At 39.5% G+C, this 27810-nt stretch overlaps 2 protein-coding genes across 2 annotated transcripts in view; one reads left to right on the forward strand and one right to left on the reverse strand.

The window, feature by feature from the left end:
- The window catches only part of UBE2S (ubiquitin conjugating enzyme E2 S), a 58373-nt gene continuing 30563 nt past the window's right edge, over positions 1-27810 (reverse strand). Inside the window, exon 4 of the mRNA XM_058182803.1 lies at positions 1-1221. Within this exon, the coding sequence (XP_058038786.1) occupies positions 1048-1221 (174 nt within the window). The 3' untranslated portion in view covers positions 1-1047. The remainder of the gene's footprint in view (positions 1222-27810) is intronic.
- RCVRN (recoverin) lies at positions 11008-24089 on the forward strand. Its single transcript, XM_058182804.1, has 3 exons — positions 11008-11498; positions 20473-20584; positions 22628-24089. Exons 1-3 carry the CDS (start codon positions 11118-11120, stop codon positions 22717-22719), a joined length of 585 nt encoding a protein of 194 aa, XP_058038787.1. The 5' UTR covers positions 11008-11117; the 3' UTR covers positions 22720-24089.

A 27810-nucleotide genomic window follows, 5' to 3' on the forward strand; every position in this document is an offset into this window, starting at 1 on the left:
AAAAAGACATCTTTAATAATCAAAAAACAATTTTTATCCAGCAATGTGACGTTTATCCAATCATCTTCCTTTTTTTGGGAAAGGAGATCTCCATCATTGCAATGGAAAAAGAGGAAGGGACAGGTTACTGAGAACGGTATACATACATGTGTGAACATAAGATGCATATTTGCAGTGACTTGAAACAGAAACTATTCCAAAAGGACTGTGACAAAATATGCACGAATATGTAATTCTTTTTTGACACAATGGCAAAAGAAAAACTGAGTACATATATACAGTTAGTCCTCATTTAGCAAGCACAACAGGATGTTTAGCAAAGCAGTTGCTAAGTGAAATTTTGACTATGCTTATGATCTACTTTTCTTTGCTTTATAGACCTGCAAAAGAGGTCTGTAAATGAGAGGATGGCAAAATTACTTTATCACCATCATAACTGCAAACAGTCATTAAACAAGGCAGTCACTACACCAGGACTACCTGTATTTCATTTTGTGTTAAAAAGTTGTTTTTATAAAGTAGGCTCCAGAGTGGAAGGGGCCCTTATTTTTTCAGTCTTTGGGCACGTGATACTAGGATCCTTTTATGTTTATTTTGAATACATTCATTTGAATGTATCTGTTCTCCTGTTGTTGTTTTTCTTATATGGCTTTTGATTCCTTCTTCTTTTCTCCCCCTGATTTTATTGTTGCCTTTGTTTAATATAAAAGAAAAGAAGAAAGGTGGAAACCAATTCTGAAATTAGTCAATTAGTTCGAAACGAGCTTTGCCCAATGAAGCCAAATGAGATTTTGTCTTAGGTTAATTCTTCTGGTTCTGGTTCTGGATCTTCAGATAACTGGGTTTTTTGCTTCCGTTTCACCCGTTAAGACAGTCCAGCTGCCACAGCGCTTCCTCCTCCTGTACTGCTGCCAGATGCAACCTACGGTCACTCCGAGAAGCCCAGCGGCCAGCAGGACTCCGCCTATGACAGTCAGAATGGTGTCAGAGAAACTACCTGCGCAAGCGACACTCGTAGTCACTAGGCCGATGATGCTGGCTAGCACCTCAAAAGGAAGCAGGCAGCTGTGGCAGGAGTCTTCTACGCTGCCGGTGGTCGTGCTTATGAGGCGGGGATCCAGCTGGGATTTGGTGCGCTCCAGAGAAACCTCTTCCCGTTCCATGTTCACCGTTACACGGTCGTAAGGCAAAGTGGACGGCAGAGCCATGATGGTTACAAATCTGTGGAGGAAAACAGAAGAGAGGACGTGGACTGGTCTACCACCATAATAAAGGTTTGATTTGAGAAAGGAGTCCAGATTTTTAAAAACAAAAACAAAAACCAGGAAACGGAAATACAGATGGTCCTTGAATAATGGCTAAAATTGGAACTAGAATTTCTGTTGCCAAGTAAGGCGGTTGTTAAGCGAATCACACCCACTTTTATTACCTTTCTTGCCATGGTAGTTAAAATGAATCACACAGTTGTTAAGTTCCCTACATTGATGTTTCTTGTCAGAAGCCAGCTGGGAAGAAAGTGGGGATCACATGGCCCTGGGATGCTGCAGCCATTGAAAACACATACTGGTTGACAAGCACCTGAATTTGGATCACGAGATCACGGGGATGCTGCAGTGGTTGTAAGGATGTGTCATTTGTCACTTTTTTACAGTACCACTGCAACTTCAAACGGTCACTAAATGAATGGTTACAAGTGGAGGACTACCTATAAGGAGGGTTGAAGGAAGAAAACCACTCTCAAAAGTTGGAAAGACTGGGAGGCTGGAAAATAGGCTTGGAATTAGGCTGAAGGTGGAAGAAATATTTGTGTTTGCCCTTCGCCTCTCCAGAAGAATTGGAAAGAGCTGCCTCCTGATAACATGGCAGACGCTGAAAACGACAGGTTTGATTGGATTCAGAATGGCTTCTTGTGTTTTATCTGGAATTATGTTTTAACTTTGAATTAAGGAGAAACTTCCTAATAATGAGGATAATTAGCCAGTGAACAGCTTGCCTTCAGAAGTTGTATGTGCTGTTTTTAAGAAGAGACTGAACAGCCACCTATCCGAAATGGTATAGTATCTCTTGCTTGAGCAGGGGGTTGGACCAGAAGCCCTCCACGGTTCCTTCAAGCTCTGTTTTGATTGATTGACTGACCTCTTAGCTGCTATCAGTTACAGCAGCAGAATAAAATTCTTAGGGTCCGAAACAGTAAATTCGTTTCTTTATTATTTATCCATCCATCCATCCACCATCCATGTTTCTATTTATATTCATCATATAGCCGCTAAACTCACATAACATTGCTAAGGACAAATGTTTCAGGCAGGAGCAATAAAATTCAGGGCCACCAACAATAGGTATAGGTAAGAAAGGACCACGAGCCCAGTTTATATGCTCAGAGGCACTCTTTTGAAACAATTCTGTTGTTAGTGGACTGCTCTGATTGGTGAATCTTGAAGCTGTAAGAGAAAGAAGAGAAAACCTGAGGTTTCCCCCTTTTAACGTTTTCCCTGAAGGCACTCAGAGGCCTCTGACAGAGGGTGGGGGGTCAAAAAAGTCAAAATGGCATCCATGGCTCTTCTTTTTGGGATACCAACACCCTTCCTGCATACACTCTTGAGAGCCTTTGGATTCCTTATTATTCCCAAATGTTGAAAGATAGATCAGTCACAGGCCTTTTACGACTGTCTTTTTATTTTTACTGCCAAAAGTGTTCCACAGTAGCGATTTATAGCACCACTTCAGCCATCGTTAGAGTGATATAGCACTAATGCAGACTGGCATTATATCGTAGCTTGGCTGACTCCATAAACCATAAAACTCAAAGACTTTCTAAATCAGCATTTCTCAACCATGACAACTTTAAAATGTGTAGACTTCAACTTCCAGAATTCCCCAGCTAGGAAATTCTGGGAGTAGAAGTCCAGACATCTTGAAGTTGCCATGATTAGAAAACACTGATCTAGATAAAGTATAATATGCTGATGGATTTTAAGCTATTTGTTTTAGTTCAAGGAAAAGCAAGATAGAAAATTTGTAAGACTATTTATTGGAGGCCAGTTTCTACAACGCAATCCATGAAAGGATCTGACATATGTTGCACAATTTTAATCTTTCAAGAAACAGGTTTAAAGATATTGATTCCAAAAAGCTTTCCTCAAACTGATACCTAAACTACAACTTCAGGCATCCCCAGCCAGAAGGAAACCACAGTGGTTCAATGTTTCTAGAGAGTAACATGTGAGGCATAGCTAGCTCAGGCAATTCAAAACTTTTTCCCTCTTAAGCATGAAAAAAATCAAGTGTGGCACTGTAAAGGAGGCTGGAAGCATTTTCAACACACCCGTTTATTGTATTTCCAGATTTTGTTTGTGTGGGTCGCGTTTGTTTTTCCAAGCTGGAGACTGTATTGAAAATGTTTCCGCACATGCAGGATATATGTCTGCCTTTGGTCTGTCTAGCTAACCATCAAAATGTTTGGCGAAGCTGAGGGGGACACATGTAATAAGTTTATTCAGCAATGGATGAGAGAGAAATTATCATCAGAGGGGATTTGGGAGAGGGGAGGAGTAGACAGGACAGAAAATTGCTTTTTTCTGCCAAAGAGGAGCTCAGGGTGACATTATTCAATAATCTTTTCAACTGAGATTACAACCCTGCGTGGGATCCATTCACTCCCAAGGGAAACTGTGGAGGTTTTGTTTTAAAAGAAAAGGCAGGAAGATATATTTGATGAAGTTATGGAAGAAAGTTGACAGCAGACCAGGGATTAAAAAAAAGAAAAGAAAAGAAAAAAAGCCTCGCCAGGCCCTGTGAACAGAACTTCATGGTTGCAAATGGAAAACAATTCTTTTAAAAGACAAAAGAATGAATTTGTAACTGCCCCAATATAAAGGATGCTGGAAATAAAGCGGAATAGTAAAAAAAATTTAAAGTTCTGGATTCAGAACATCCACAGTGACAGCCATTAGCAGATGTTAAATTTAGATTTTGCAAATCCTTCTCAGAGGATTTTGCTTAATTCTGCACTTTCCACTGTTGTCTAAGGTGAATGTTCAAGATTGCCTGTTTATTTTTACTTCTAGTTAATTAGCAACCTAATTGTGTAGGGTGGCCATCTGAAGAACTAAAGGAAACCAAAGAAGGTCCTTGATAGCTATACTACAGGCTGAGCCAGTAAAGGAATATTTTGAGGCAAATTGATGTGCTGATGGACAGCTGCATATTTGATTTTTTGCAGCAGTAGTAATTCAGTTTAAGTTTTTTTAAAAAAGTATTCTCAGACTGACTTTGGAAAAAAAAAAGAAACTTATATTTGTATTTTCACAGTGCTATTGCTATGCTTGAAACAATCACCTGCAATGCCTAAATATTCTCTGCATAAATAGCTAACAAATATAAATAATAAAACAACTATCAGAACTGCAAACCACTTAAAAATTGTGTCCAGAGGGGTTAAAAATGAGATTTACTCCTTCCATGTGATTTGCTGGCAAATAATTATGTACAGGTAAAATTAAGCAGCATAGATCATTCACTGAAACCCTAGGGAAAAAGGAAAAGTCAGCTGACTTCTCCAGAAAAAAATACTCTCATTTGCAGTGCCATTATCAAAAATAAAAAGTTTGTAGCACAGAAAGTAAACACAATGCTGGCATCAGAATGGTAAGCCCAATTCAACAATTGATCACATTAACTCTTCTTATACTATAACAGAAACAAAAAAATCCAAGAGGATCTAGTGGGATCATCTACCTGGTATTTAGAGGATCTGTCAGTTTCAGTATTTCATGATGTTACAACTAGATGGAGCTGGTTTAAGAGATGCCTTCATTATTTATGTATCTTTTATTTTATTATTGATTGATTGTACCATCAAGTCAGTTTTTTACTACTGGCAGCTGCCTGAACAAGTCCTTGCAGTTTTTCTAGCAAGACTTTCAGAAATTGTTTGCTATTGCCTCCTTCCTAGGGCTGAAAGAGAGTGACCGGTTAGCTATCTGCCTCAGGCAGGACTAGAACTTACAGTCTCCCAGTTTCTAGTCTGGGGCCTCAACCACTACCCCCAACTGACTCTATTTATATCACCCTAATAACCATCCTATGAAACAGGTTGCTCTGAAATAGATTAACGGGCCCAAAGTTCCACAGTTCAGTGGGACGTTCTATTTGAAATATTCTCAAATGATCTGACATCCAAACAACCGTATTTCTCTTGCAATTTTGCCTAATGTACATATTTTGGGCAAATGTTTTCTTTAATTTATGCAACCGTGTACATTATTTTCATGATACTATGCATTTTGTACAGACATTTCCTGAATCCACATTTTTTTTTAACAGTTGGCAAATTACATTGCAAAATTTGGAGACCTGGACATTTCAAACAAAGGCTGCATTTGGCTTTGAAAATCCGAAATTGGGTATGGTTTTTTTTGCACCGAAAAGTAAGTTAAACACATTTCTCCCCCATCACTTTCACTTGCAGAGAAGTACCAAAAGTGCGATCACACCAGCATGCCACAAAATCTTCAACTTGGATAAGGTCAAACACGTCCTCCCACCCTCACACCTTTTGTGAAGTTGTCAGAAAGAGCTAAAGAGCAGAACGGGTAACATTAACTTAATTTTACCCCTCAATAGCCCTCCTTCTCTTTGTATATAGTAAGGTAAACATTTCTCTGTCAGTCGTGTTAAACTCGAGGGCCTGGTGCTCATCTTAGTTTCTTGACCAAGGGAGCAAGCATTGTGTGAAGACAATTACCATGATCAAGTGGCCAGTATGGCTATACGCCAAAGGAACACTGTTACCTTCCCACCAAAGTGGTGCCCATTTATCTACTCGTGTTTGATTGCTTCAAAGTGCTAGGTGGGCAGGAGCTGGGGAAGTCACGGGAGAGCACCCCACTGAGCAGAGCTTGGGTCTCGAATTCAGCATCTTTAATCTATGAGCTATCACACACACACACACACGTACGTACAATAACAGCCCAATTTGGAGGGTGACCTTTGCTGTGATGTGCAAATCCTAGGGTAACTTCTAAGTATATTCTTGTCCATCTATTTCTTACTCACCTTAGCTGCAAGTCAGTATTCCTTGTAGATAAATTACTTTCCTCCCATTTGTTCTAGATCCTTAGCACCTGACCACAATCCTGCTTTCTATCTTCTTTGGATTCCACTCAACTCAGCGCCAGACAAAACTCAGCTGGTCTCTCCTGCCAGCCTGGCTGTTGCTGCTGTTGCTGCTGCAGATCTTAAATTTGGTTCCTGGCTCCCCCACCCTGATTTCTGTGTCAATCATCCTGGAATACGGATGATGGACTGATAAGGTGGCAATTAAGGAGTTCCTGTAACTTTAGTGGCCATCGGAGAAACTTGGATACAATATACAGAGGGAGGAATGGAGCACATTGTCCATGGTAGGTACACACCCAGCCAGCCAGAGAATGCTGTAAATAAATTGGCGGACCCCATTCAATAACCTGTAATATATAAATGTAAATTGACATTCTTCTGAGAGAGCCCCTGATAAGCTTCCACGAATTCTTCAGAGCACAGTCTGAATACCAAGTGACTTTAGAATATAGAAGCTGCATCCAGATTTAAAGCTCTCAGTGGAAAAGGTGGAGTGAATGAAAAGAGTAGAAATGTTAAGCAGAAAAAGAATAAGAGTTAGTAATATAGTTTGAATTTCATCTTAAATTTTTTAAAAATGTACATTTTTCATTTTTGTTGGGCCAGGCCTAAGTGAGGTAAGATAGGCATTAGGGAGACAGAAATAATGGATAAAAGTTACAGCTGCCTAGATTTAATTTAAATAATAGGGGAAATTTTTCTGATGATAAGATCTGTACAGCACAGCTACATGTTTGAGATATGGAAATGGTGAACTCTTCCACCCTGGAGGATTATTAAAAGAGTCCCAATAGCCACTTCATAAGGATGGTTTAAATCACAGGAATAGCTGGGGAATTCTGGGAGTTGAAATTCACAAGTCTTAAAGTTGCCAAAGTTGAACAACCCTGGTTAAAACATTTTGGAAATGAACTAGATTATCACTGTACCGTTCCAACTTCATACAGGTAGTCCTTGACTTATGCCCAATAGCTTAGAACTCCCTGTTTTCTAATGATCTGGTTTTGAAATTCCAACATCAAGAGTGCCTATTGGGAAGTCAGTAACTGACTCACATTTATGGATGTTTGCTGTATTCCACAGTCACATGACTACTTGTACAATGTTTTAAAATGCATTTGCTTCTAGTTTTTGGCAAAACCAGCTCATAGTGAATGACTGTGGCATTCACTTAGTGACTCTGGGGCTACTTTATAACTGCCACTTTTGCTTAATGATTGCCACAAAAAGGTTATAAATTCAGGTTAATCATATGTGTGGCCTAATTTATTATCATTATGACTTGCAACCACAATGGGTATATTCCATTACAGTCAAAAGTCAAGGACTATCTATAATTATATGAATATATTCTACATTGTACCTGCTTTCAAGGATTTCACTTAAAAATAAGTGGTGCTTATTTGGACAAACAAGAGCAGCTCTACTTGGTCCCAATCAAAATCAATAATTTGAATCATGATTAACTTTAGAACTATTGATATTTTAAGGATGATTAAAATTGAATCCAACCTACAAAGTTCTCCATAATCTGAATGGCCTAGGTAAATGCTGTTGGTGCAGTAGATCCATCATGGTAAAATAACTTGAGAGCAAGTGCAATAATTTCCATCAATTTTTTGAGTTTCCACAGAAATCAATCAATCAAAATCAAACTAAATTCTATGCAATGTGTAAACCCAGTCAATACTGGCTAGATAATTGATCAGGTATAAACCAGATTTCTATATCCCAGATCAGATCTAGAAATTTCAGAGACCTAACCTGAAACCTGCTACTTCATCAGCTTCATTTTGTTCTCTGTTCCCACAACCTGCAGAATAAATCACATCCTAATTTTCGTAGGATGCAGAAATGAAGTTGAACGGATTTGGAAGGGACCTTGGAGGTCTTCTAGTCCAACCCCCTGCTCAAACAGGAAGCCCTATACCATTTCAGACAAATGGTTGTCCAATCTCTTCTTAAAAACCTCCAGTACTGGAGCACCCACAATTTCTGGAGACAAGTCATTCCACTGATTAATTGTTCTACTTGTCAGGAAATTTCTCCTTAGGTCTGGGAAAGAAAGAAAGAAAAAAAGGAAGGGAGGTAGGGAGGAGGGAGGGAAGGAGGGAGAGAGAAGGAGGCAGGGACTAGAAAATTTTCCTTCCCATCTTTTCCTCTCCTTCAGTAATATAAAGAAAATTTGTCTCTACTGCATATACTCTACATGCACACAAGCAAACACAGGCACTCAGCTGAATCTTGATGGATTTCATTTGACATTAATACTGTTTTACTGACAGATCTGGAAAGGCAAAGAGGATTGAACATATGGTCAAAAGTAGCAAGGGACAGCCAAATTAGCTGTGGACCAAAGCAATTAACCTCTTGAGTATGTCAAGTTTTATTTATGTGTAAAACATCCATCCTGCTTTGAAGTTTGAAGGTAGCATGCATGTAGCACACTGTTTGGGGAGGACTGTTTTTCACAACAGTCCTGTGGGGCAGCTTTGCTTAAGAGAGTGTTTAAATGGCCCAAAGCCATTTAAATGAGCCTGAGTGGCTAAGAGTGACTTGAACCCAGGTCTCTTCCTAACCACTACGGCATACTACCTCAAAAAATTGTCTTAACTGAGAAATTGAGGTGGGAAATTTGGGGGTGAATCCCTTGATGTCTCTTGGCCAAACTGAAGAGCCAGAGAAACATGATTTCACTACACAAGGGGGGCTTAGGGAACTGGAGGCTAAAATATATGAAAAACAGTTGCTGGAATTGGGTAAAGGTAAAGGTTCCCCTCGCACATATGTGCTAGTCATTCCCGACTCTAGGGGGCAGTGCTCATCTCTGTTTCAAGGCCAAAGATGTCTCCATGGTCATGTGGCCGGCATGACTCAATGCCAAAGGTGCACAGAACGCTGTTACCTTCCCATCAAAGGTGATCCCTATTTTTCTACTTGCATTTTTTACGTGCTTTCAAACTGCTGGGTTGGCAGAAGCTGGGACAACTAATGGAAGGTCACCTCGTTCCGCAGCACTAGGGATTCGAACCACTGAACTGCCGACCTTCTGATCGACAAACTCAGTGTCTTAGCCTCTGAGCCACTGTGTTCCTGGAATTGGGTATATCTAGATTAATGGAAAGAAGGACTGGGGTAACATGATAACAGTGTTCCAATATTTGAGGGGCTGCCACAAAGAAGAGGGAGTCAAGGTATTCTCCGAAGTACTTAAAGGCAGGACAAGATCGAGGAGAGAAGCAACCTGAAACTAAGGAGACAGTTAGAATAATTAATCAGTGGAAGAGTTTGCCTTCGGAGGTTGGGGATGCTCCAACACAGGAGGTTTTTAAGAAGAGATTGGACAACCATTTTGTCCAGAATAGTATGGGGTCAGAGGGATGGACTAGAAGACCTCCAAGGTCCCTTCTAACTCTGTTATTCTGTTTGTTATTCTGTTATAAAATAAACGATAAGGCAAGAGCTGTTGCTGGCAGTTTTTTTAGAAGAGGCATATTAGAAGGAGAGTGTAAGCAATAAGAACATTCTAGATCCAGCATGAGAAGCTTTAAGCCTCTCAGATTTATCGCCTGTATTCTAATGAGATTCAATGCTAAACGGATTTTATTCCATTTACACCTCCCTTCTTCCCCATGAATGCAGACTAATGTGCAGATAGTTCTCGACTTATGACTTACACCTGATTTTATAACACTTTTTCCATGGTTGTTTCATGGCTATTCAAGGAATAACTACCACCTTGTTTAGCAATTAGGAAAGTATGCTCCCAAATGTGATTATAAGTTAAGGACTCCTTGTTCATGTATGTAATCCCAAACATAACAAAGCTTTCTTTTATTCCTTGTGTACAGGTAGTTCTTGACTCACTCTTGACAACTGAAGCCAAAATTCCTGTTGCTAAGTGAGACAGTTAAGTGAATTTTGACTCGTCTTACAATTTTTCTTGCCACAGTTGTTAAGTGAATCACTGTAGTTGTTACTAACATAGTTGTTAAGTGATTCCAATTTCCCCCTTAACTTTGCGTGTTAGAAGGTTGCAAAAAGTGATCACATGATCCTGGGACACTGCAACCATCATAAATATGAGTCAGTTGCCAAGTGCCTGAATTTTGATAATGTGATGCTGCAATGGTTGTAAGTGTGAAAAATGGTCATAAGTCATTTTTTTCAGTGCCATTGTAACTTCAAATGGTCACTAAATGAATTTTGTAAGGTGGGGACTATCTGTATACAGTAACTGTGATCATGTCTACTGAAATATACCTCTGCCTTTCTGCAGTTACTGTTAAGTATATAACATTACTTTGCTGAAAAAAAACACCTATTTATCTGGATGGAAAACTATTAATTTAAAAATATAGAAAGGGAGATATTTCTTGGTTGCTGATATTTTTTCCATGTGGGTCAAACAGGATGACAAGAGAAAATTTAACTTGGTGTGTAATTCCTTCCTTCCTTCCTTTCCTTCCTTCCTTCCTTTCCTAGAATTAAATCCTAAAGTACTATTTGAAACATACTTTAGTAGCTTTTTAGTGACCAACACATCAGTGACAAAGATTGCCTGTCCATCTGTCTGTCCATCTTTCCCTGTTCATAGATTCTTTTTTTATTCCCAGCACCCACGCTTATCTTGAGACTGACACCATCTGAATAAAGCTGGGCTGTTAAAGAAAAGGAGGCTAGAAGGATTGAGGGGGCAGAGAGCAGATAGGCCAGTGATGTCTAAAGCTGATTTCCTTTGTGCTAAAGAGCTTGGAGAAACTGTGATCAGCACAACCAAAATAGTCTCTCCCTTTATATGTGTGATATCCGGGTTGGTGCATTCATGACCATTAGGGGAGGCAAGGAGCAGGTTCAAAGGTCCATCCCAAGCAGTCTATATAAGAAGGTATTGTGGGCACCTGCCCTTCCACTAGCTCAGTGGAGGCAAGAGACAACAGGCTAGCTCTAGCAGCATTGGTGAAGCATTGTTAGGAAAGTGAGCATCCAACCAAACGATGGGAAATAAGAAGAGCGGGATGATCTCCAAGGAAATCCTTGATGATCTGAAATCAAACACAAAGTTTAGCGAGGACGAGCTGGTCAAATGGTATGAAGCCTTCAAAAAACAGTGCCCCGACGGGCGCATAGGTAAAGCTGACTTTGAGAAGATCTACTCCACTTTCTTCCCCAACTCTGACCCCAAGGTCTATGCTCGGCATGTCTTCCGAAGTTTTGACACCAATGATGATGGGACTCTTGACTTCCGGGAGTACATCATCGCACTGCATCTGACCTCATCTGGCAAGACTGACCTTAAGCTGGAATGGGCTTTCTCGCTTTTCGATGTAGACCGCAGTGGAGAGATCAGCAAGAATGAAGTTCTCGAGATCATTGCCGTGAGTGCTGAGAACATTTGGGAAAGTGGAGGTGGTGGCCTGTGGAAGGGACAGGGAGTTGGGAGGAATTTGGGACAACCCTTAAGGGTTGGAAATTGACCAATCTGTGATGAAAATGTCTTCTTGAACAATACAGGTAGTCCTCAACTTACAACAGTTCACTTAGTGACCATTCAAAGTTACAACAGCGCTGAAAAAAGGGACTTATGACCATTGCAGCATCCTCATGGTCATCTGATTTACATTCGGATGCTTGACAACTGACTCATGATGGTTGCAAGGTCCAGGAGTCATGTGATCATCTTTTGCAATCTTCTGACAAGCAAAGTCAAGGGGGAATCTAGATTCACTTAACAACTGTGTTACTAATTTAACAACTGCATTGATCCACCCTAGCAACTGTGGCAACTAAAGTTGTAAAGTGGAGCAAAATTCACTTAACAAATTTCTCACTTAGGAACATAAATTTTGGGCTCAATTGTGGTTGTAAGTCGAGGACTTCCTGTAATACAGTGATAATTGTGGATATTCATACTTAATGGTTTTGGTGAGGATAGCTTGTAGAAAAAGCTTATTTCCTTCCTGTTACTGTCTGAAACTCGCATCATTTCCCCTTGAATTACATCCTTTAGAATAAGCCTCCTTTTGTAGATGGAAACTTCTAAAATCCTATTCTTTCCATTCAAGTATGTAGTCCTGTTCAAGTTAACTGGGTCTCAAGTCTCATCCTGCCAGGACCAGCTCAAACCATACGCAGTATGAGAGGCTGGGTCAGTTCTTGCCATCAAGAGGGAACAATGGCTAATGGTTGTATGAATCTCTCAATCCACTTCTAGATGATGGTAAATTAATGGATTATGCAGACTTGTCTCCTGCACCCAAATGGATTAGCCCTTCCCAAATGCAGAGAGATGAAATTGATTGTGCTTATTGAATAGGATGAGCACAATTCTTACAGTAGAAATAGTTCTAAATCCCCTCATAATTTTCCCTCTTGGGTGTCAACCATCTTCTATCCACTCCTTTCTGAAAGAAAAGGTTTGTTTTTTTAAAAAAGAAAAAGAAAGTCATTTTAATTCTACTTTTCCAGCTTCTAGATTCCCCTCCCAATTGTGCTCCACAAACCACAGAAGGACAAAAGCAATCAAAGATTAATATTAGACTAGTGAATCTAAGGCTTGGATTATCTCCGTACAGTATTTGTAAAGTCTTTTCAATTTCGTTATTCCGCCCAGAGAAGTAAATTCCTCTGGTTTTGAGATGATAAAGGCATGAAAAATATGTAGACCGTGTTGGTTTTTCAGATCTAGACAAAGACCTACGATAATTATTTTTACTATTATTTTTAATAGAGAGGAGAAACAAAGAGAACAGAGGGTAAAATAAAAAATAGACCAATATGTGGAAAAATTGCTATACAGTTAGTCCTCATTTAGCAACCACAATTATGACCAACAACTCAGTTATTTAGCAAAATGGTCACTAAGTGAAACAACTGTCCTTAAGATCTTATTTCAGCTATCCTTTGCTTTACTGACCTGTAAAAGTCATACATGTGAAGATATATCCCGAAGTTATTTTTTCAGCAGCAATGCAATCATAAATGGTCACTAAATGAGGCAGTTGCTAAATAAGAACTGCCTATATTCATCCTATTTTAAACATGTTAAATTGTTCATTTTTTCTTAAAGAAGAGGAACTATATTTCCTGGCTTTGGTAATCCTCACAACAAATTGATGAAACAAATTACGAATATCTCCATTACACAACTTGGGATAGAGAGACTAAACCAGTGGTCACCAAACATTGGTCCGTGGACCACTGGTGGTCTGTGAGAAAATTTTGGTGGTCTGCAGAAAAATTATTTGCATTTTTGATATTGCACTAAATACTATTTATCTTTTTAAAAAAATCATATTAGTGGTTCTTGGGATTTAAAATTATGAATTTAGTGGTCCCTGAGGTACGGAAGGTTGGTGATCTCTGGACTAAACTACAAGGGAACATTCTGTGATCAAAGTTATCGTATCAAATCCTAAATAGAGCTGAGATTTATATTAATTCTTAGGATCATACTTCTGATCCAATGTTCTTCTGTGGTACAGTTTTAAAAAATATAAATTGGGGAAAAAATAACTATATAGCTCTGTCACCTTCCTGAAGCCAATCCTAAACTGCATTAAAATAACACATTCTAGAATGATTTTCACTTAGGGGATGCTACTAAGTAGAATTAATATGCAGGTCCAGCTTCTTCCAAGTTGTGAGAATTTTCTATTTCAAGGAAAAAGTTTGGTATGTATTATTTCAGAGTGTGTGTATAGCTGTACCCTCCAGTGCTAAACTGAAATACAAGACACTGATGCTGTTACCTAGTTGGGTAATGAAATGTCTGTAAGAAAACAACCAAGCTGAGAGTGGGACTAGGGAACTTACAGTTCAACCCAAAGCTAAGGCCTTGTATCAATAGAATATCTGAGCTTCAAAATACTTCCCCCCATCAGTGCAAGGCCTTAGCTAGTCTTCTAATGGGCTTTCTCATTTGAGATTTCAATTCCCAATCATAGGCATTTAGGCCACAGAGCAAATTCTAACAAACTCAGCGCTGAAATTACTTGAACCCTTCATTTCATCTCCTTGTCAAAGCACAGCTGCAGCCTGACACAGAAGTGATCCTGAAACAAGATTCTCCAAGTCAATAACAGATCATTTTTTTATATATATTCTATGTATTTTGTATGTTTCCTTCCAGTTCACCTTGACTCCTAACCCGATTAGCCCCTCACACATTTCGGAAACAGTTTGCAACTTGCCTTCTTCCTAAGGCTGTGATAGGATGACTGGGCCAAGGTCACCCAGCTGGCTTCGTGCCTCAAAGGCAGGATTAGAACTCATGGTCTCCTGGTTACCCAATGCTGGCCCTCAAACTATTTGTTACAGTAATTCTATAACAAACTATACTTATGGGCACACCTGTTCTCTTTCCATCTCAGACACAGCAAGAATTCTGCAAGAACAATTTGCATTCATTCACAAATCTTTATATTTATTTATTTTACAGCAAACATTTTACTTACTGTAGATGTCTATAAACTGAAGGAAACAGGCTCTCCAAGACATGTCAGTTTTAAAGTGGGTTGCCTTTTTTCTGCTCAGTTTAGCCAGTAATTTTGATCACAATGATTATATCCAATTGGCAGACACAAGGGACTACAAACTAATAACAACTTAAACTGTCTGCTTTGTTCCTCCACACAGAATATTTTTTCAGTGCATACGCTCACCTGCCTCACATGCATGTTTAAAACTAGGTTTGTTTTGATCAGTTCTTGGATGAGTTACAAGGTAGAACAAAAACTTTAAAAAAAACATTAAACCATAATCAATAAAAACAAATGTTAAAACAATTGTGTTAGAAAACCTGAAAAAAATAAATAAGCTTTGAGAAGTATTTTAAGGACAGACTCTTCAACTTTAGAAACAATTTATACAGCAATGGAAAAAGCCAAATTAATTGCTGAGATGTATCTGTAGCCGAATCTGCAAAAGATGCCCCGTAAATGCTCTAATGGTGGGGAACAATGGCCCTTTTATGGCTTGTGGACTTCAACTCCCAGAATTCCTGAGCCAGTCACACTGGTTGAAGTCCACAAGTAAGAGCCCATCGTTCCCCACCTCTGCTTAATGGGGCAGAACAGACTGTCTGGGAGATAGTGGTTTTTAAATCAGCCTTCCTGTCCCTTTTTTTCAATCCAAACAAGCATGCTGAATCAGTAACTTCTTGCAAAAATTCTTCAGGGAAAACACAACCCTTAGTCACAATTGCCTTATAGGAAATCTGGAATGAAAAGTTTGGAAGAGCAATAATCTCTTCAATAAACTCTGAAATGTGGAAGTGCCTCTGCCCAGTATTTTCTGCTTAGGAACCTTCAGAATGTCTGAAAAATTTCAAGGAACATTTACCCTATGTGAAAACAGGGAGAAAAAGGAAAAAAGAATTTCACGGTTGTGTATATATTTGTTAAATTGCTTAAACTCAATTTAGCAAAAAAAACACAAAGCCTGAGAACAAAGTATTCTCTTAAGATATATAGATAGTTCTCAACTTATGACTGGTCACTTAGTGACAATTCAATATTACAACGAACCTCCCTGACCATATTTATGACCCAGTTCCATAGTTCTGGCAGCCGGATCCCTCTCCACAGACACATGACCACACTTTGGGTGCTTGGCAACCAGCTTGCATTAATTAATTAAATTTATTTGCTTCTTTTTTGATGTGGGGCTACTCTAGGCGGTTGACAATAATAAAATTATAAATAAAAGTTACAGCTGTTTGTATCATCCCGCCATCATGTGACCACTTTTTATGAATATTTAGCCAAAAAAAAAAAGGCATTTATTTCCATTTTAGGGCAAAACCTGCCCACAGCGAACCATTGTTTTGCTTAATGAGTGCAGCATTCACTGAACGATCGCAGTGTTTGCTTAACGATTGCCCCAAAGAAAGACCGTAAAATCGGGTCAGTGATACAAGTGATCCGTTTTATGGCCATCAAGATTTACGGCTACGATGGGTAGGTCCTGTTACCTGTACTGCTTTTAAGATAGGCCTGTATTGCTCCATTTTATAAATGAAAAATTAGGCTGTGCAGTAGTCAGTCTCTAAAACACTGCAAATTTATCACCTGCTTGCTTGAATCCAAGTTTTATTTCATTTTACTGTGATGTATTACATCAGGCTCATGCTGTACATTAGTTTATTACTATTCAGGGGTGCACGTGTGTATAACGCACCTCACAAATTCCCAATTTTCTAAAGCCATAATTCATATTATGTAACCACAACAAAACTAGTTTTTAATCAATTAGTCACCTTCTTCATAGGCAGAATTTACACATTTTGGACCTCATTAGGAACTGATTGGTGTCACCTGCCAGTGGAAATTGTTATCACATCTTCAGTTAGTTTTCTAAAAAGTTACAAGCACTAGCAATTTGATTTTGAAGAATGAAAAGAAGATCAAAGCAATTAACCATTCTTAACTAGAAGTGTCCTTGGTATTAAAAGGATTAAATTCTACACAGAGGCTATAAAGGTAAAGGTTCCCCACACAGATATGTGCTAGTCGTTCCCAACTCTAGGGGACGGTGGTCATCTCTGTTTCAAAGCCAAAGAGCCAGCACTATCCAAAGACGTCTCCGTGGTCATGTGGCTGGCATGACTCAACACCAAAGGCACACGGAACGCTGTTATCTTCCCACCAAAGGTGGTTCCTATTTTTTTACTTACATTTTTTACTTCTTTCGAACTGCTAGGTTGGCAGAAGCTGGGACAAGTAACGGGAGCTCACTCCGTTACGCGGCACTAGGGATTCAAACCGCTGAACTGCCGACCTTTCGATCGACAAGCTCAGCATCTTAGCCACTGAGCCACAACGTCCCTCTTACACAGAGGCTATAGTTTATCTCAAATCCCAAATAAATTTATAAGTCTTAGAGCTTTATGGCGGACTACATAAAGGTTCTGTGTACATATTTAGAACACTTCAAGCAATGAAGAAATTCAAAGAAGACCCAGGCTAGGGAATCCTGGGAATTGAAGTCCACATCTTTTAAAGTTCCCAAGATTGGGAAACACTGCATTAAACTTGTATGATGCCATGATTAAGGTGCTTAATGAGAAACAAGCAATTCTTATTCTCCCTCAATTAAAGAAACTGGATAGGAGTCTTTGGCCCAACCACTTTCTTCTCAGCCCAACCCATCTCACAGGGCTGTTCTTGGAGAGAAAATTGATGTCAGCCCTTACAGGTAGACCAAATCATGAAGTCAACTCTACAAGAAGACTAATATGGCTTTTATTGAGATAAAATAATAAAATAAATATTTATCTACAATAAAATAAATATTTATTTAATAAAATAAATAAATATTTATCTGCAATAAAAGAATCTTATATAACTCTGATTAAGTTTTACCCCCTCCTTTACTTATAGTTCAGTGAATGAGGGAAGTGTCCATCTGAACCTCTTCAAAATATTATCTGTTTGTTGTGGATTTAAAAGCTGTTTTGCCCCTTGTCAACAGAACTGGCATAATTCTATCAACTCCCTCGAGGTCCTTTTCCTTACTCTCTACAATTGGTGAGCTGAGTTTTGACTTAATTGTTTCTGCTCCTGCACCTTCACCAGCAGGCATTTAATAAGCAGAAATAAAAGGCTTAACGGCATAGAAATGTGTGAAGAAAACAACTTGATCTGCTTAATTTGTATGTGTCAAGCTGTAATTCAAAGCATAGAAAGGAGGACAAATACAAAGTTTTAAATTTAGCAACTCTTATCAGAACAAATTAGAGAGAGTGGAAAAGAAAGAACTGTGGGGGGTGCGCGTGTGCCAACGTGGAGAAACCTATTTATCTTTTGTATGGTAAGGCTGCTTCATCAAAGACACAGGATTAGGTTCAATAGTCTTTACAAAACACCAGAGCAAATACGTAAGCAGCCCAGCAGATTTTGTGCTGGCAATGGCAGACGGGAATTCTACAAAGATGCGCTCTTTTGCAGGGAGATTGCATGAAGGGAATCTTAAGTCTCTATCAGAGAAGGTTTTACAAGTTCAATCTGGGATAAACTGAAATAAGATTGGATAAGAACTCAGTTGACCTCAGATAGGCAGCCAAGTCGTAATTGGGTATTACTGAGCTCTTGTTTTTGCTTATATGACAATTGGCCTTTTAATGTTCCCAGTAAATCCAGAGAATTCCTCAAAAGTGGCATGGTTAGATGGACATTTCAGGAATTCTGCTCTCAATGTTCTTGGAGGATGATTAGCTACGAAAGGCTCACAATAAAGCTCACAAGATGAACCACTAACATTTAGGTTTTTAATGATACCAGCCATTAGAGAGACCCCCACGCTTCACAGCCCCCAGCCCTTCCAGAGAGATATAATTAAGAAGCAACAAACCCAAGATTCTAAACAGATATGCTCCATCTTTTGACTGACGTTGTCTAATGGATGAGCAGCAGAAAAATGGGGGCATCACAAATGAGTGGGCCTCCAGATATTCTACCTTATACCAGGATGAACAATGATAAATGATGATGGGATATCCGAGGGGTCTTCAACCTTGACAACTTTAAACCTGGTGGATTTCAACTCCCAGAACAACCGTTGGCTGACAGGGTTATCAGACCGCTTCTTAGGGTTTTGAATCCATCAGTTTCGTTTCTGGATCAGTCTCCTCCCCCTCCCACTATAGTAGCCAAAGCAGCTGGCCCACAATTAAAGATACAGTACCCCTTTCCAATGCCTAGTACTAAAGACCAATTAACCAATTAACTGAGCAATACAACAATAAAAGCAGCATGCCGGAGGCTGACACTCCTTCAACATCAAGATTCAATTTGGAAGATGAAAAGTTGTTGCTGAAATGGCTAAACCATATCACACTTTTCTTCCAAATGTATCAGATCACCGTTTTGGAACACAGAATCCATATTTCATGCTCTTCAGCACAGAAATAATTAGCAAGACCAGTGGTAAAATTCATCTGGATCTATCCGGCTCGCGTGAACTGATAGCACCAGCGGTGGGAGACTCCACCCACCTGTCATTATGTCCTATTTTTGACCCTCTGCTCATGCGCAAAAGGCGATGCATGTGCAGAAGAGGCATCGCATGCATCGCACACATGCGCTCCTGTTCCCAAACTGGTAGTGAAGGTAACTGGATTTCACCGCTGATTTATACCCATAATGTAATTATAGAACTGGCAGTTTTGCTGATTGGGAATTATGAGAGTTGCAGTCCCATGCATATAAAAGATACCAGATTGAAGAGGTCTGCCATAAGTAAAAATACACAGATATGTCTCCATGGATTCATTGATGCTCTTCTACTTCAAGCATATGATATCCGGACTATTTGCCATTTAGTGAACATCTGGATTTTTGCAGCCCAGATATGATACACTTACTAGAGTTCCTATCACTCCACTCATATGGAGCTGGCTTCATTAAATGCACAGGTCTACTAGATATAGTAGTGTTAAATGAGAGACCTAAAGATCTCCAGAAAATGGCCATACTACCTTGAACTAACGACAACTCTAGTCAATACTTCCATAATCACAGATTCCCCAACTCAACTGAAAAGTAGTACATCTTTGAATCTGCTAGGTGTTTCTTTGAATGGGTGAACAACCAAGAACTCTCAAAGCTATTCTGGGAACTCAACATACCAGAATAAGACAATGGAAAACCACTTCCATAATGGTGCTGTGGAAACCACAGGTCACGCCAATGAAATCTCTAGAGGCTACACCTGACTTAAAGACATCAGTTTTTAAGCAATGTGGTACAATAATTATGCTAAATGTGCATGAAAAAATTTCCAGTTTGAATCCCTACTTGGTCTTGAATCTCACTGCAGGAGCTGGGAAATTCTTACTCATGTGTGCAAAACTGATGGCAAAGGGGTTCAAAGCCAGCATCTCCTTCACTGAGTTTGCTACATCTGAGTTGCAAACAAGAACACGGGAAAATAAATGTGATTAAAAAAAAAATCCTAGTACTTTGTGTCTGCTTGTAAACCATCATTTTCCTATAGTCACTCAATCTCTTCTTTTTCCACATTGGCTTTTACCTTCCTTTGTCCTTTTAGATTTCCCCAAGCGTTACAGTTTCTAGATCAGGCAGGTATTTGCAAGCCTACCATTCTGATTACATTTGGAAACTTTATCCACAGGGACCCTAGATGTTTAGAGAATATGGGTCAATAGAGGACTAGGAGCCAGGGATTAGATGCTGAGGACAGGGCTCCTGCCTCTTCTACATCTCTGACAGGCAGGCCATCCATTGCCGAGAATCAGTTGCTCCAGGTTTCCCATGCAAAGATTTAGAATATCAAGAAGCTTAGTTGTATAGGAAGAATGACTATAACTTTTGTTTCCGTTTATCCTGCCAGGCAATATTTAAGATGATTCCTCCAGAAGAACAGAAAGCCCTGCCTGACGATGAAAACACCCCCCAGAAACGGGCTGACAAGCTGTGGGCATTTTTTGGCAAGGGAGATGCTGGTAAATTTGCCTTTCATCGCCTACCCCGACTACTTATTGCTACTAGTTACAGAACTTTACATATAATGAACTACATATAAAACAATGTATACCTGCTCTATAATAGCTTACTTTGGAGGAAGAACTTTTGACTATTTTGTCTTTACCATCTGAGAGAGTGACAACCCAAAGCCACTCAGAGATTGAAGGGTAAATTAGAACCCGTGTTGTCTTCTCATAATCCAACACTTTTGATGGGAGCAGAAAGTGGCCTCTTTGAATACCTAATTTAGGTAACAAGGAGTGCCTTTGATTAATGTTGCTAGTAACAAGCAAATTTCCCATGTGGAATGTGGATTCTGATTAGATTCAGGCCAGCTAGAAGCAATGGCTGTGCAAAAGGTTAAACCCAAATAACCTGACAATTCATTATAATGTGGCAAACACACCTCCTGAATATGCAACTAGGCACTGACAAGTAAGATTATTATGGGATGTTATGAACGATTACTTATAAAGTTACTGAGCATGCTCTCTAGATGCTTGATGACTCAAATTATTTTGGCCAATTGAAGAACACATTATAAACCCTGTATGTTTGAACGGTATATAAAGTGATCTTTTTCCCTTTTAAGAGTCTCTCACCTTGTATCTGTGGGAGGCCTCTCTCTCTCTCACCTTATCATAACTTTCCAAGGCTGTGCAATAAAAGCTTATTCTGGCCTATCTGGAAATTATGGATAGTCAAGAATTAGCTCTCATATTGTATGTAACCACTTGGTTTCTTAACCACGGTTAAACCACAGTTAAGCCTATAAATTTAATAAATATAGTCAACAAATTAGGTGGTTTCATGCAATTCACTACTCCAATTCAAAGAAATCACATTATAATTAGATGTAATGTTTGAACCCAAGAAATATAATTTTACTCAGATTAGTCTGAACTGAATTCACCGTTACTGATTCTCTCCAAAAATATTGATCGAAGTAGCTCCAGCCATTTTTAAAACTTAGGCCTACTTCTGGATTGCGTTTAATATTTGCATAACATGGGGGGGGGAAGAGTTCTCCATCCTGAAAGCTTAACTATTTTTATACCTTTTCCCAAGATTACACATCTTTTCTCCAAAACAGCAACCATTATCAGAGCTATGGTACAGGTATCTGGACTGCAGGAATCTGAAGGACCAGTAGATAAAGCAGCAGGAAAGAGGCAAAGATGGCAGTAAAGAGATGCTCTGCTACCATCTAGTGGCTGCCTGAAATTTTGCAGCCCAGATATGGTAGCTCCATTGTAGTTTCATAATGCCACGTTCATAAATACGGGAATGTTTGTAACATCCATTCCAAGTGATATTGTCAAAATCTTCCACTTTTCTGTTGCACACTCAACTATCTCTTGCTCTGTACTGATTTAAAATCCAGGATCTATTTTAAAAAAATAGGAAACAGTCTGGGCTTAAAAGTAGTTAAATAATTTGTATTATGTATTTCTTAACCTCTACTTGTTATCAATGAATCCTCATTGATTTCTTCCTTATATTTGAGGGGGGAGGGGGTTACAGCAACAGCACTTGAACTTATATACTGCTTTATAGTGCTTTAAACCCTCTCTAAGTGGTTTAGAATCAGCCTATTGCTCCCAACAATCTGGCTCATTTTACAGACCACAGAAGGATCAAGGCTGTGTCAACCTTGAGCCTGGTGAGATTCGAACTGCCAAACTGCAGACAGCTGGCAGTCAGCAGAAGTCTACAGTACTGCATTCTAACCCATGCCACCACAGCTCATGACCCTGTAGTCCCTTTAATTCAGTTCAGGATGACTGGGTAGAGCTGAGCGTTTACTGGCTAGATGCCCTTCCTGTTGCCTACATGGAGTTCGCAGCAGATATTTTCTCTTTATGAAAGAAGAAACATTTGCCTCTACCTAGGTCCAAACTCAAAACCTTCCAAATGGGAGGCGAGCATCTTCACCACTAGGCCATTGCCCTGCTCCCTTCCTTGTATGTCATGCTACCTAAATAATCATTTAATTGTATGCATTGGTTTTGTTTTTGCAGACAAAATTGCTGAAAAGGAGTTCATTGAGGGAGTGATGAAGAATCATGCAATAATGGCCCTCATCCAGTATACCCCCAAGGAAAATAAATAAGGGCTTCCAATGTGGACAGGAAGCAAAAAGGCAGGGATGTGAAAAAGCAGCACGTGATGAACAGGCAGGGGGAATTCAGTATATGTCTCTATTTGTGTATCATATGAAAGACAAAATACAATTCCAAAATAGTGTTCCTTTTTTTCTCTCCTAGTACCATTACTTGTTCTGTTAGCAATAGCAGTCAACCCATATTTAATCTTGCGGTTTTATAGAATTCTTCAAAGAAGGATGGAAAGCAGTTTTGGAAACTGTGACCCTGAGTTGTATTATTTGTAGAAAGAAAGAAAGAAAAATAGCAATATGATAAACTGCAGGACTGAGATCTCTTCATTCCAGAAATCACCTGAAAAGTCCAGTATCTGTGAGGTCCTTAGTGCTCTTCTCGCAGACATTTCATTACCAAACTAGGTAATATCATCAATGATAAAAGAGAGTGGGGTTAGCAAATGTTCAACCGTGAGTTACAAATATTCTTTTCTATTTTAGTCCACTATCTGCTAACCTATTTTAAAACTCAAATACAGCAATTGGAACACTTCTCTTCTCTAATACATAAATAGTATTTATAAGCTAAAGATCCCAGGTCTTAACATACGGGTGCTCCATTCTCCATTTCTTGTGACTTCAGAGCCCATACTTATCAATGAAGTCCTCAGCTGCCATTTTTCAAACAGCAAAAATAAAAGAATAAAGGAACATCATATTGGAGGGTTCTTGGTGTCTCGTCAATTAATTATTCCCAAGATCTTTTATAGGGAAAGAATGTCAGTGGAAATCATATACTCAACTTACAACAATTCATTTAGCAAGTATTCAGTTTCAATGGCACTGAAAAAAGTGGTTTGACAGGTCCTTGCACTTACAACCATCATAGCATCCCCATGATCATGTGATCAAAATTCAGGCACACATGGTGACCAGCATGTACTTAGGACAGCTGCAATGTCTTGAGGTCACGTGATCACTATTTGAGACCTTCTCAGCTGCAAAATCAATGAGGTTAACCAGATTCTCTTAATGACTGTGATTAATTGCAGTGATTCACAACTGTAGCAAAAAAAGGGTCACAAAATCGAGCAATACTACCTTCAGTATCATTTTACTTAGCAATGGAAATTCTGGCACTACAATTCAGTTGTGGTGATTAAGTCAAGAACTACCTGTAAAACCAGATCACATTGATCCCAACTTAAAGATGCTGACAGCTAAGTTGCAAAATATGTTTCCTCAAAAGTAAGTAGCATTCAGACCAATGGGACTCACCTGTTACTAATTCCTGATATATTTCTTTTGATCGATATTTCTGCACATGTGAAAGATTTATCGGCATAAGCAACCTTCTCTACCAAAGATTAATTTTCTTTTCGTCTTCCTTCCCAACAGTGCATTTAAAACGTGCATTGATAATCTTCCCTCCAGCTTTATTTAGAACAGGTGCCTGGATATCCCCGTCATCCTGGAGATATTTATGCATTTCTGTTTCTTCCTTTCATTTCTCATTTCTCACATTGGCATTATTTCTTGTTTATTTAAGAAATGGGTTACTTTTCAGGGGTGGGTTTAGGGCTTTAGTGTAATAAAATAGGACACATTCAAAATCGATGTGTGTTTTTCAATAAAGCCTGCCAAGTTGAAAGGAATATCCGCCAAGGAGAATATTCACAAATCAACTGACAGTGGATATTTGATAGCTGCAAGGTATCTCAACAGTGGGCTGCGTATCACAGAATATTTAATAGTGCTGCACCAAGCTCACTTCTAGGGAATAATGCAAATTATTTTATTATAGAATCACGACATAAGCTCCTCAATAAAACTGTATGATGGCTTCTTAGGACAGCTTACCTCAACCGAGTGCCCTCTGGATATCTTGGACTGCATCCCATCCTCTGTGAAAGGGCTGGCTGAAGACAAAGGACTCCTAGTACCAAACATGCGGAAAACAGCCAGTTGAAGAAAGAATGACTTGGTGCAATGGTATCCAACCTTGGCAACTTTAAGAGGTGTTGACTTCAGTTCCCAGAATTCCCCAGCCAGCATATCATGCCCATGACTGGCTGGGGAATTCTAGGAGTTGGCGTCCAACAAGTCTTAATACTGCCAAGGTTGGACATCCCTGATTTCACCATCCCTTTCTCCACTTTAATTTCACCTTGGCACAAACGTAACCCAGTACTGCCTTTTTTTCTGCTGTGTCCCAAAGACATTCCCCTTCTCCTTAGCCCATGATAGAGACGACTCTGCTTAGCTGTCCTGGTATTAAGACACTACAGGTAGTCCTCAACGCACAACAATTCATTTAGTGACCATACGAAGTTACAACAGCGGTGAAAAAAGTGACATGACCATTTTTCACTCTTATCATTGTTGCAGCATCCCCATGGTCACGTGATTTGCATTTGAATGCTTGACAACTGACTCAAATTTATGACGGTTGTAGTTCCTGTGATCCCCTTTTGCGACCTTCTGACAAGCAAAGACAATGGGGAAGCCAGATTCCCTTAACAACTGTGTGACTAACAACTGCAGTGATTCACCTAACAAATGGGGCAAGAAAAGTCATAAAATGGGGCAAAACTCACTTAGCAACATAAATTATGGGCTCAATTGTGGTCATAAGTTAAGGATTTCCTATGTACCCCACCCCCACCCCTTTCCAACACTGTCCAAGAACAGCATCAAGGGGATAAAATCTATCAGGATCTATCACGTCTTGTGAAGGGCAGCCCAGCAGGTTGTGTTGATTGCAAACAAAGGTTGGATGGGCCAACATGGGAATACCTAATGCAACATCTTTCAGTTGCAACTGCAAGCATGTGAATGACATATTTCCTCAGAACATAAACATACATTTTGATTGGGGGAGGGTGTTTTACCAAGTTTGGGAGCATCTCTGCTCTAAACTGGGCTACCCAGTGTGTCCAAATCACCATAAATGGATTATAGCTTCCATTCTTCATCTGCAAGGAACCCCAACAGCTCAACATTCTGCCTCTCGTTGCTTTAAATGCCATTCGGTCACCCTCAAATATCCTTGATCCCTCAATAATATTACTATCCCAGGTACCACTGGATCACTCTCTCACAAAATCTGAATTTGATTTACCACGGCAACATCATAAGCCACCAAAATTTAGCAGAGCTTTTTCAGATCTAAAGAAGTTAAGGATAGTTTTGCCTTATTTTCACCAGCTTAATTTTATATTTTAAATTTCATGTCACATAGTATGCCCTATTTTGATTGGTACACTTTTGACACAAATAAACAAACCTGCTTAGCTCATGATTATCTTCTTGCAGTTATAAATTCCAGATTTGGGCAGTCTTTTTTTAGTTTCTTCCAGCTAAAGGATCTAGAATGAAGTAAAACTTTCAACATGGATAGCCAGTCCCTTTTATTTTCCTTCTCCCTTTGCCCTTGAAGCTATTAAAGGCACTGAGCTTATGCCGTTTGCTAACCTAATTTGGGCCTTTCCAAAGCTTTATGTTGTCCTCACACAAGGAAGATATGTAGGTAATGCAGGGATTATGTAAGCAGGCTTGTCCCATCTTCCTCCAATGAGTTTTGAACATAAGCAAGTTAAGAGTTGATCCGCACTAATCTGCCTGTGTGTAGTAAATATGGTGGTAAGGAGCTTGTTGTGGTCAGGTAAGACAAGGTTGAGAGAAAAGGCACAGCTAATCCTTTCCACTCTGAAATTCCACCTGACCAGCACTCTCTATCAGTCTCTTACTCTATCTTGCATATGCCCAAAGATTTCTTTAAAATGACAAAAAATTAATACAATAAAACTTCCTCTTTATTCCTTATTTTGACCATAAGCGCCACCTGGTGGAAAGACTAAAAATGGAACTCAAGCAATTGCCCTAGAAGACAGTGTAAACAATGGGTGTTTCATTTCCAAAATATGGCAAACAAGATTCAAATCTACCTAGAACTCGTTTCAATTTATTCCATACTTTGTGATCTCAAAGATGCATGAATGAATTCTAGGGGGAAGGTTCCAGGCTCAAAACACCTTCCATTGAAATTGAGTGAAACTTATGGAAAACAAGTTAAAAATCTTGAATCGGGACCGAAAAGGAATATCTTCAACTGCCACCCAGTCGCTAAACTCATTAGGGGATCTTGGAATAAGGCTAAACTACTTTTCAGGGTTAGTAGATCGGGGTGGGCAACTATGCCTCATTTATGACCTGTGGACTTCAATTCCCAGAATTCCTGAGACAGTCATGCACAGGAATTCTGGGAGCTAAAGTACACAGGTTGTTAAGGGGACATAGTTGCCCACCCGTTAGATGATAGGAATTATATACATTTGCAGGGCAATGCAGAAAGTTTGGGTTTGAACATCACTAGTATATGGCCTTGAGGGCCTCAGAAAGCAGATCAATTTTAAATATTTTTAATTAAAAAAAAAGAAATGGGGAGAGAAATATTAACAATTTCAGCAAGCCTCAAGTTCCAAGTTCATTAAAGGAAGAGGGGGCAGAGGAGGGAATTAAGAGATATTTTGTTGGTGGGAGAGGTGCAAAAATAAAATTTCAGATCCTGAACTCAAGATTTTGGGACTTAACTTTTGGTAGTCCAGAGAAAGGGCCTAAAAGCAAGGAGCTAAGATTGAAGGGGAGAACATTTGAATGGGAGCAAGCAAATCAAGGTCTTTGGCCTAAAATTCATCTAAAAAGCCATTAGTAAGTAGTTTCAGACCCCCCCCCCGCCTTATTTACTTTCACATTTTTGCCCTTGTCCCTTGGAGAAAAGCTCAGCGAACAAGTGAAGTTATCTGGCAAATGCTGAGAATCAAAGGTTTCTTCCACATGGCTTCAGCCCCCAAAAGTGACTTCTGAGGGAATGGCAGAGAACAAGATGAACTTATTGTAAGTATGCAAGAACCATTACCTAATTTACTGAATGAATGAACGTCTCCCTAATTTACTGAGATACAAGAAGCAGAAGGTATAGTACAGGGGTCAGCAACCCGCAGCTCTGGAGCCACATGCGGCTTTCATCCCTCTGCTGCGGCTCCGTCGCTGGTCGGCTCCACAGTTGATAGGGCTTTCGGTTAGGACAGGTAGAGGAAAAAG

This window comes from Ahaetulla prasina, chromosome 4 (genome assembly GCF_028640845.1).
Source record: "Ahaetulla prasina isolate Xishuangbanna chromosome 4, ASM2864084v1, whole genome shotgun sequence".
NCBI lineage: Eukaryota > Metazoa > Chordata > Lepidosauria > Squamata > Colubridae > Ahaetulla > Ahaetulla prasina.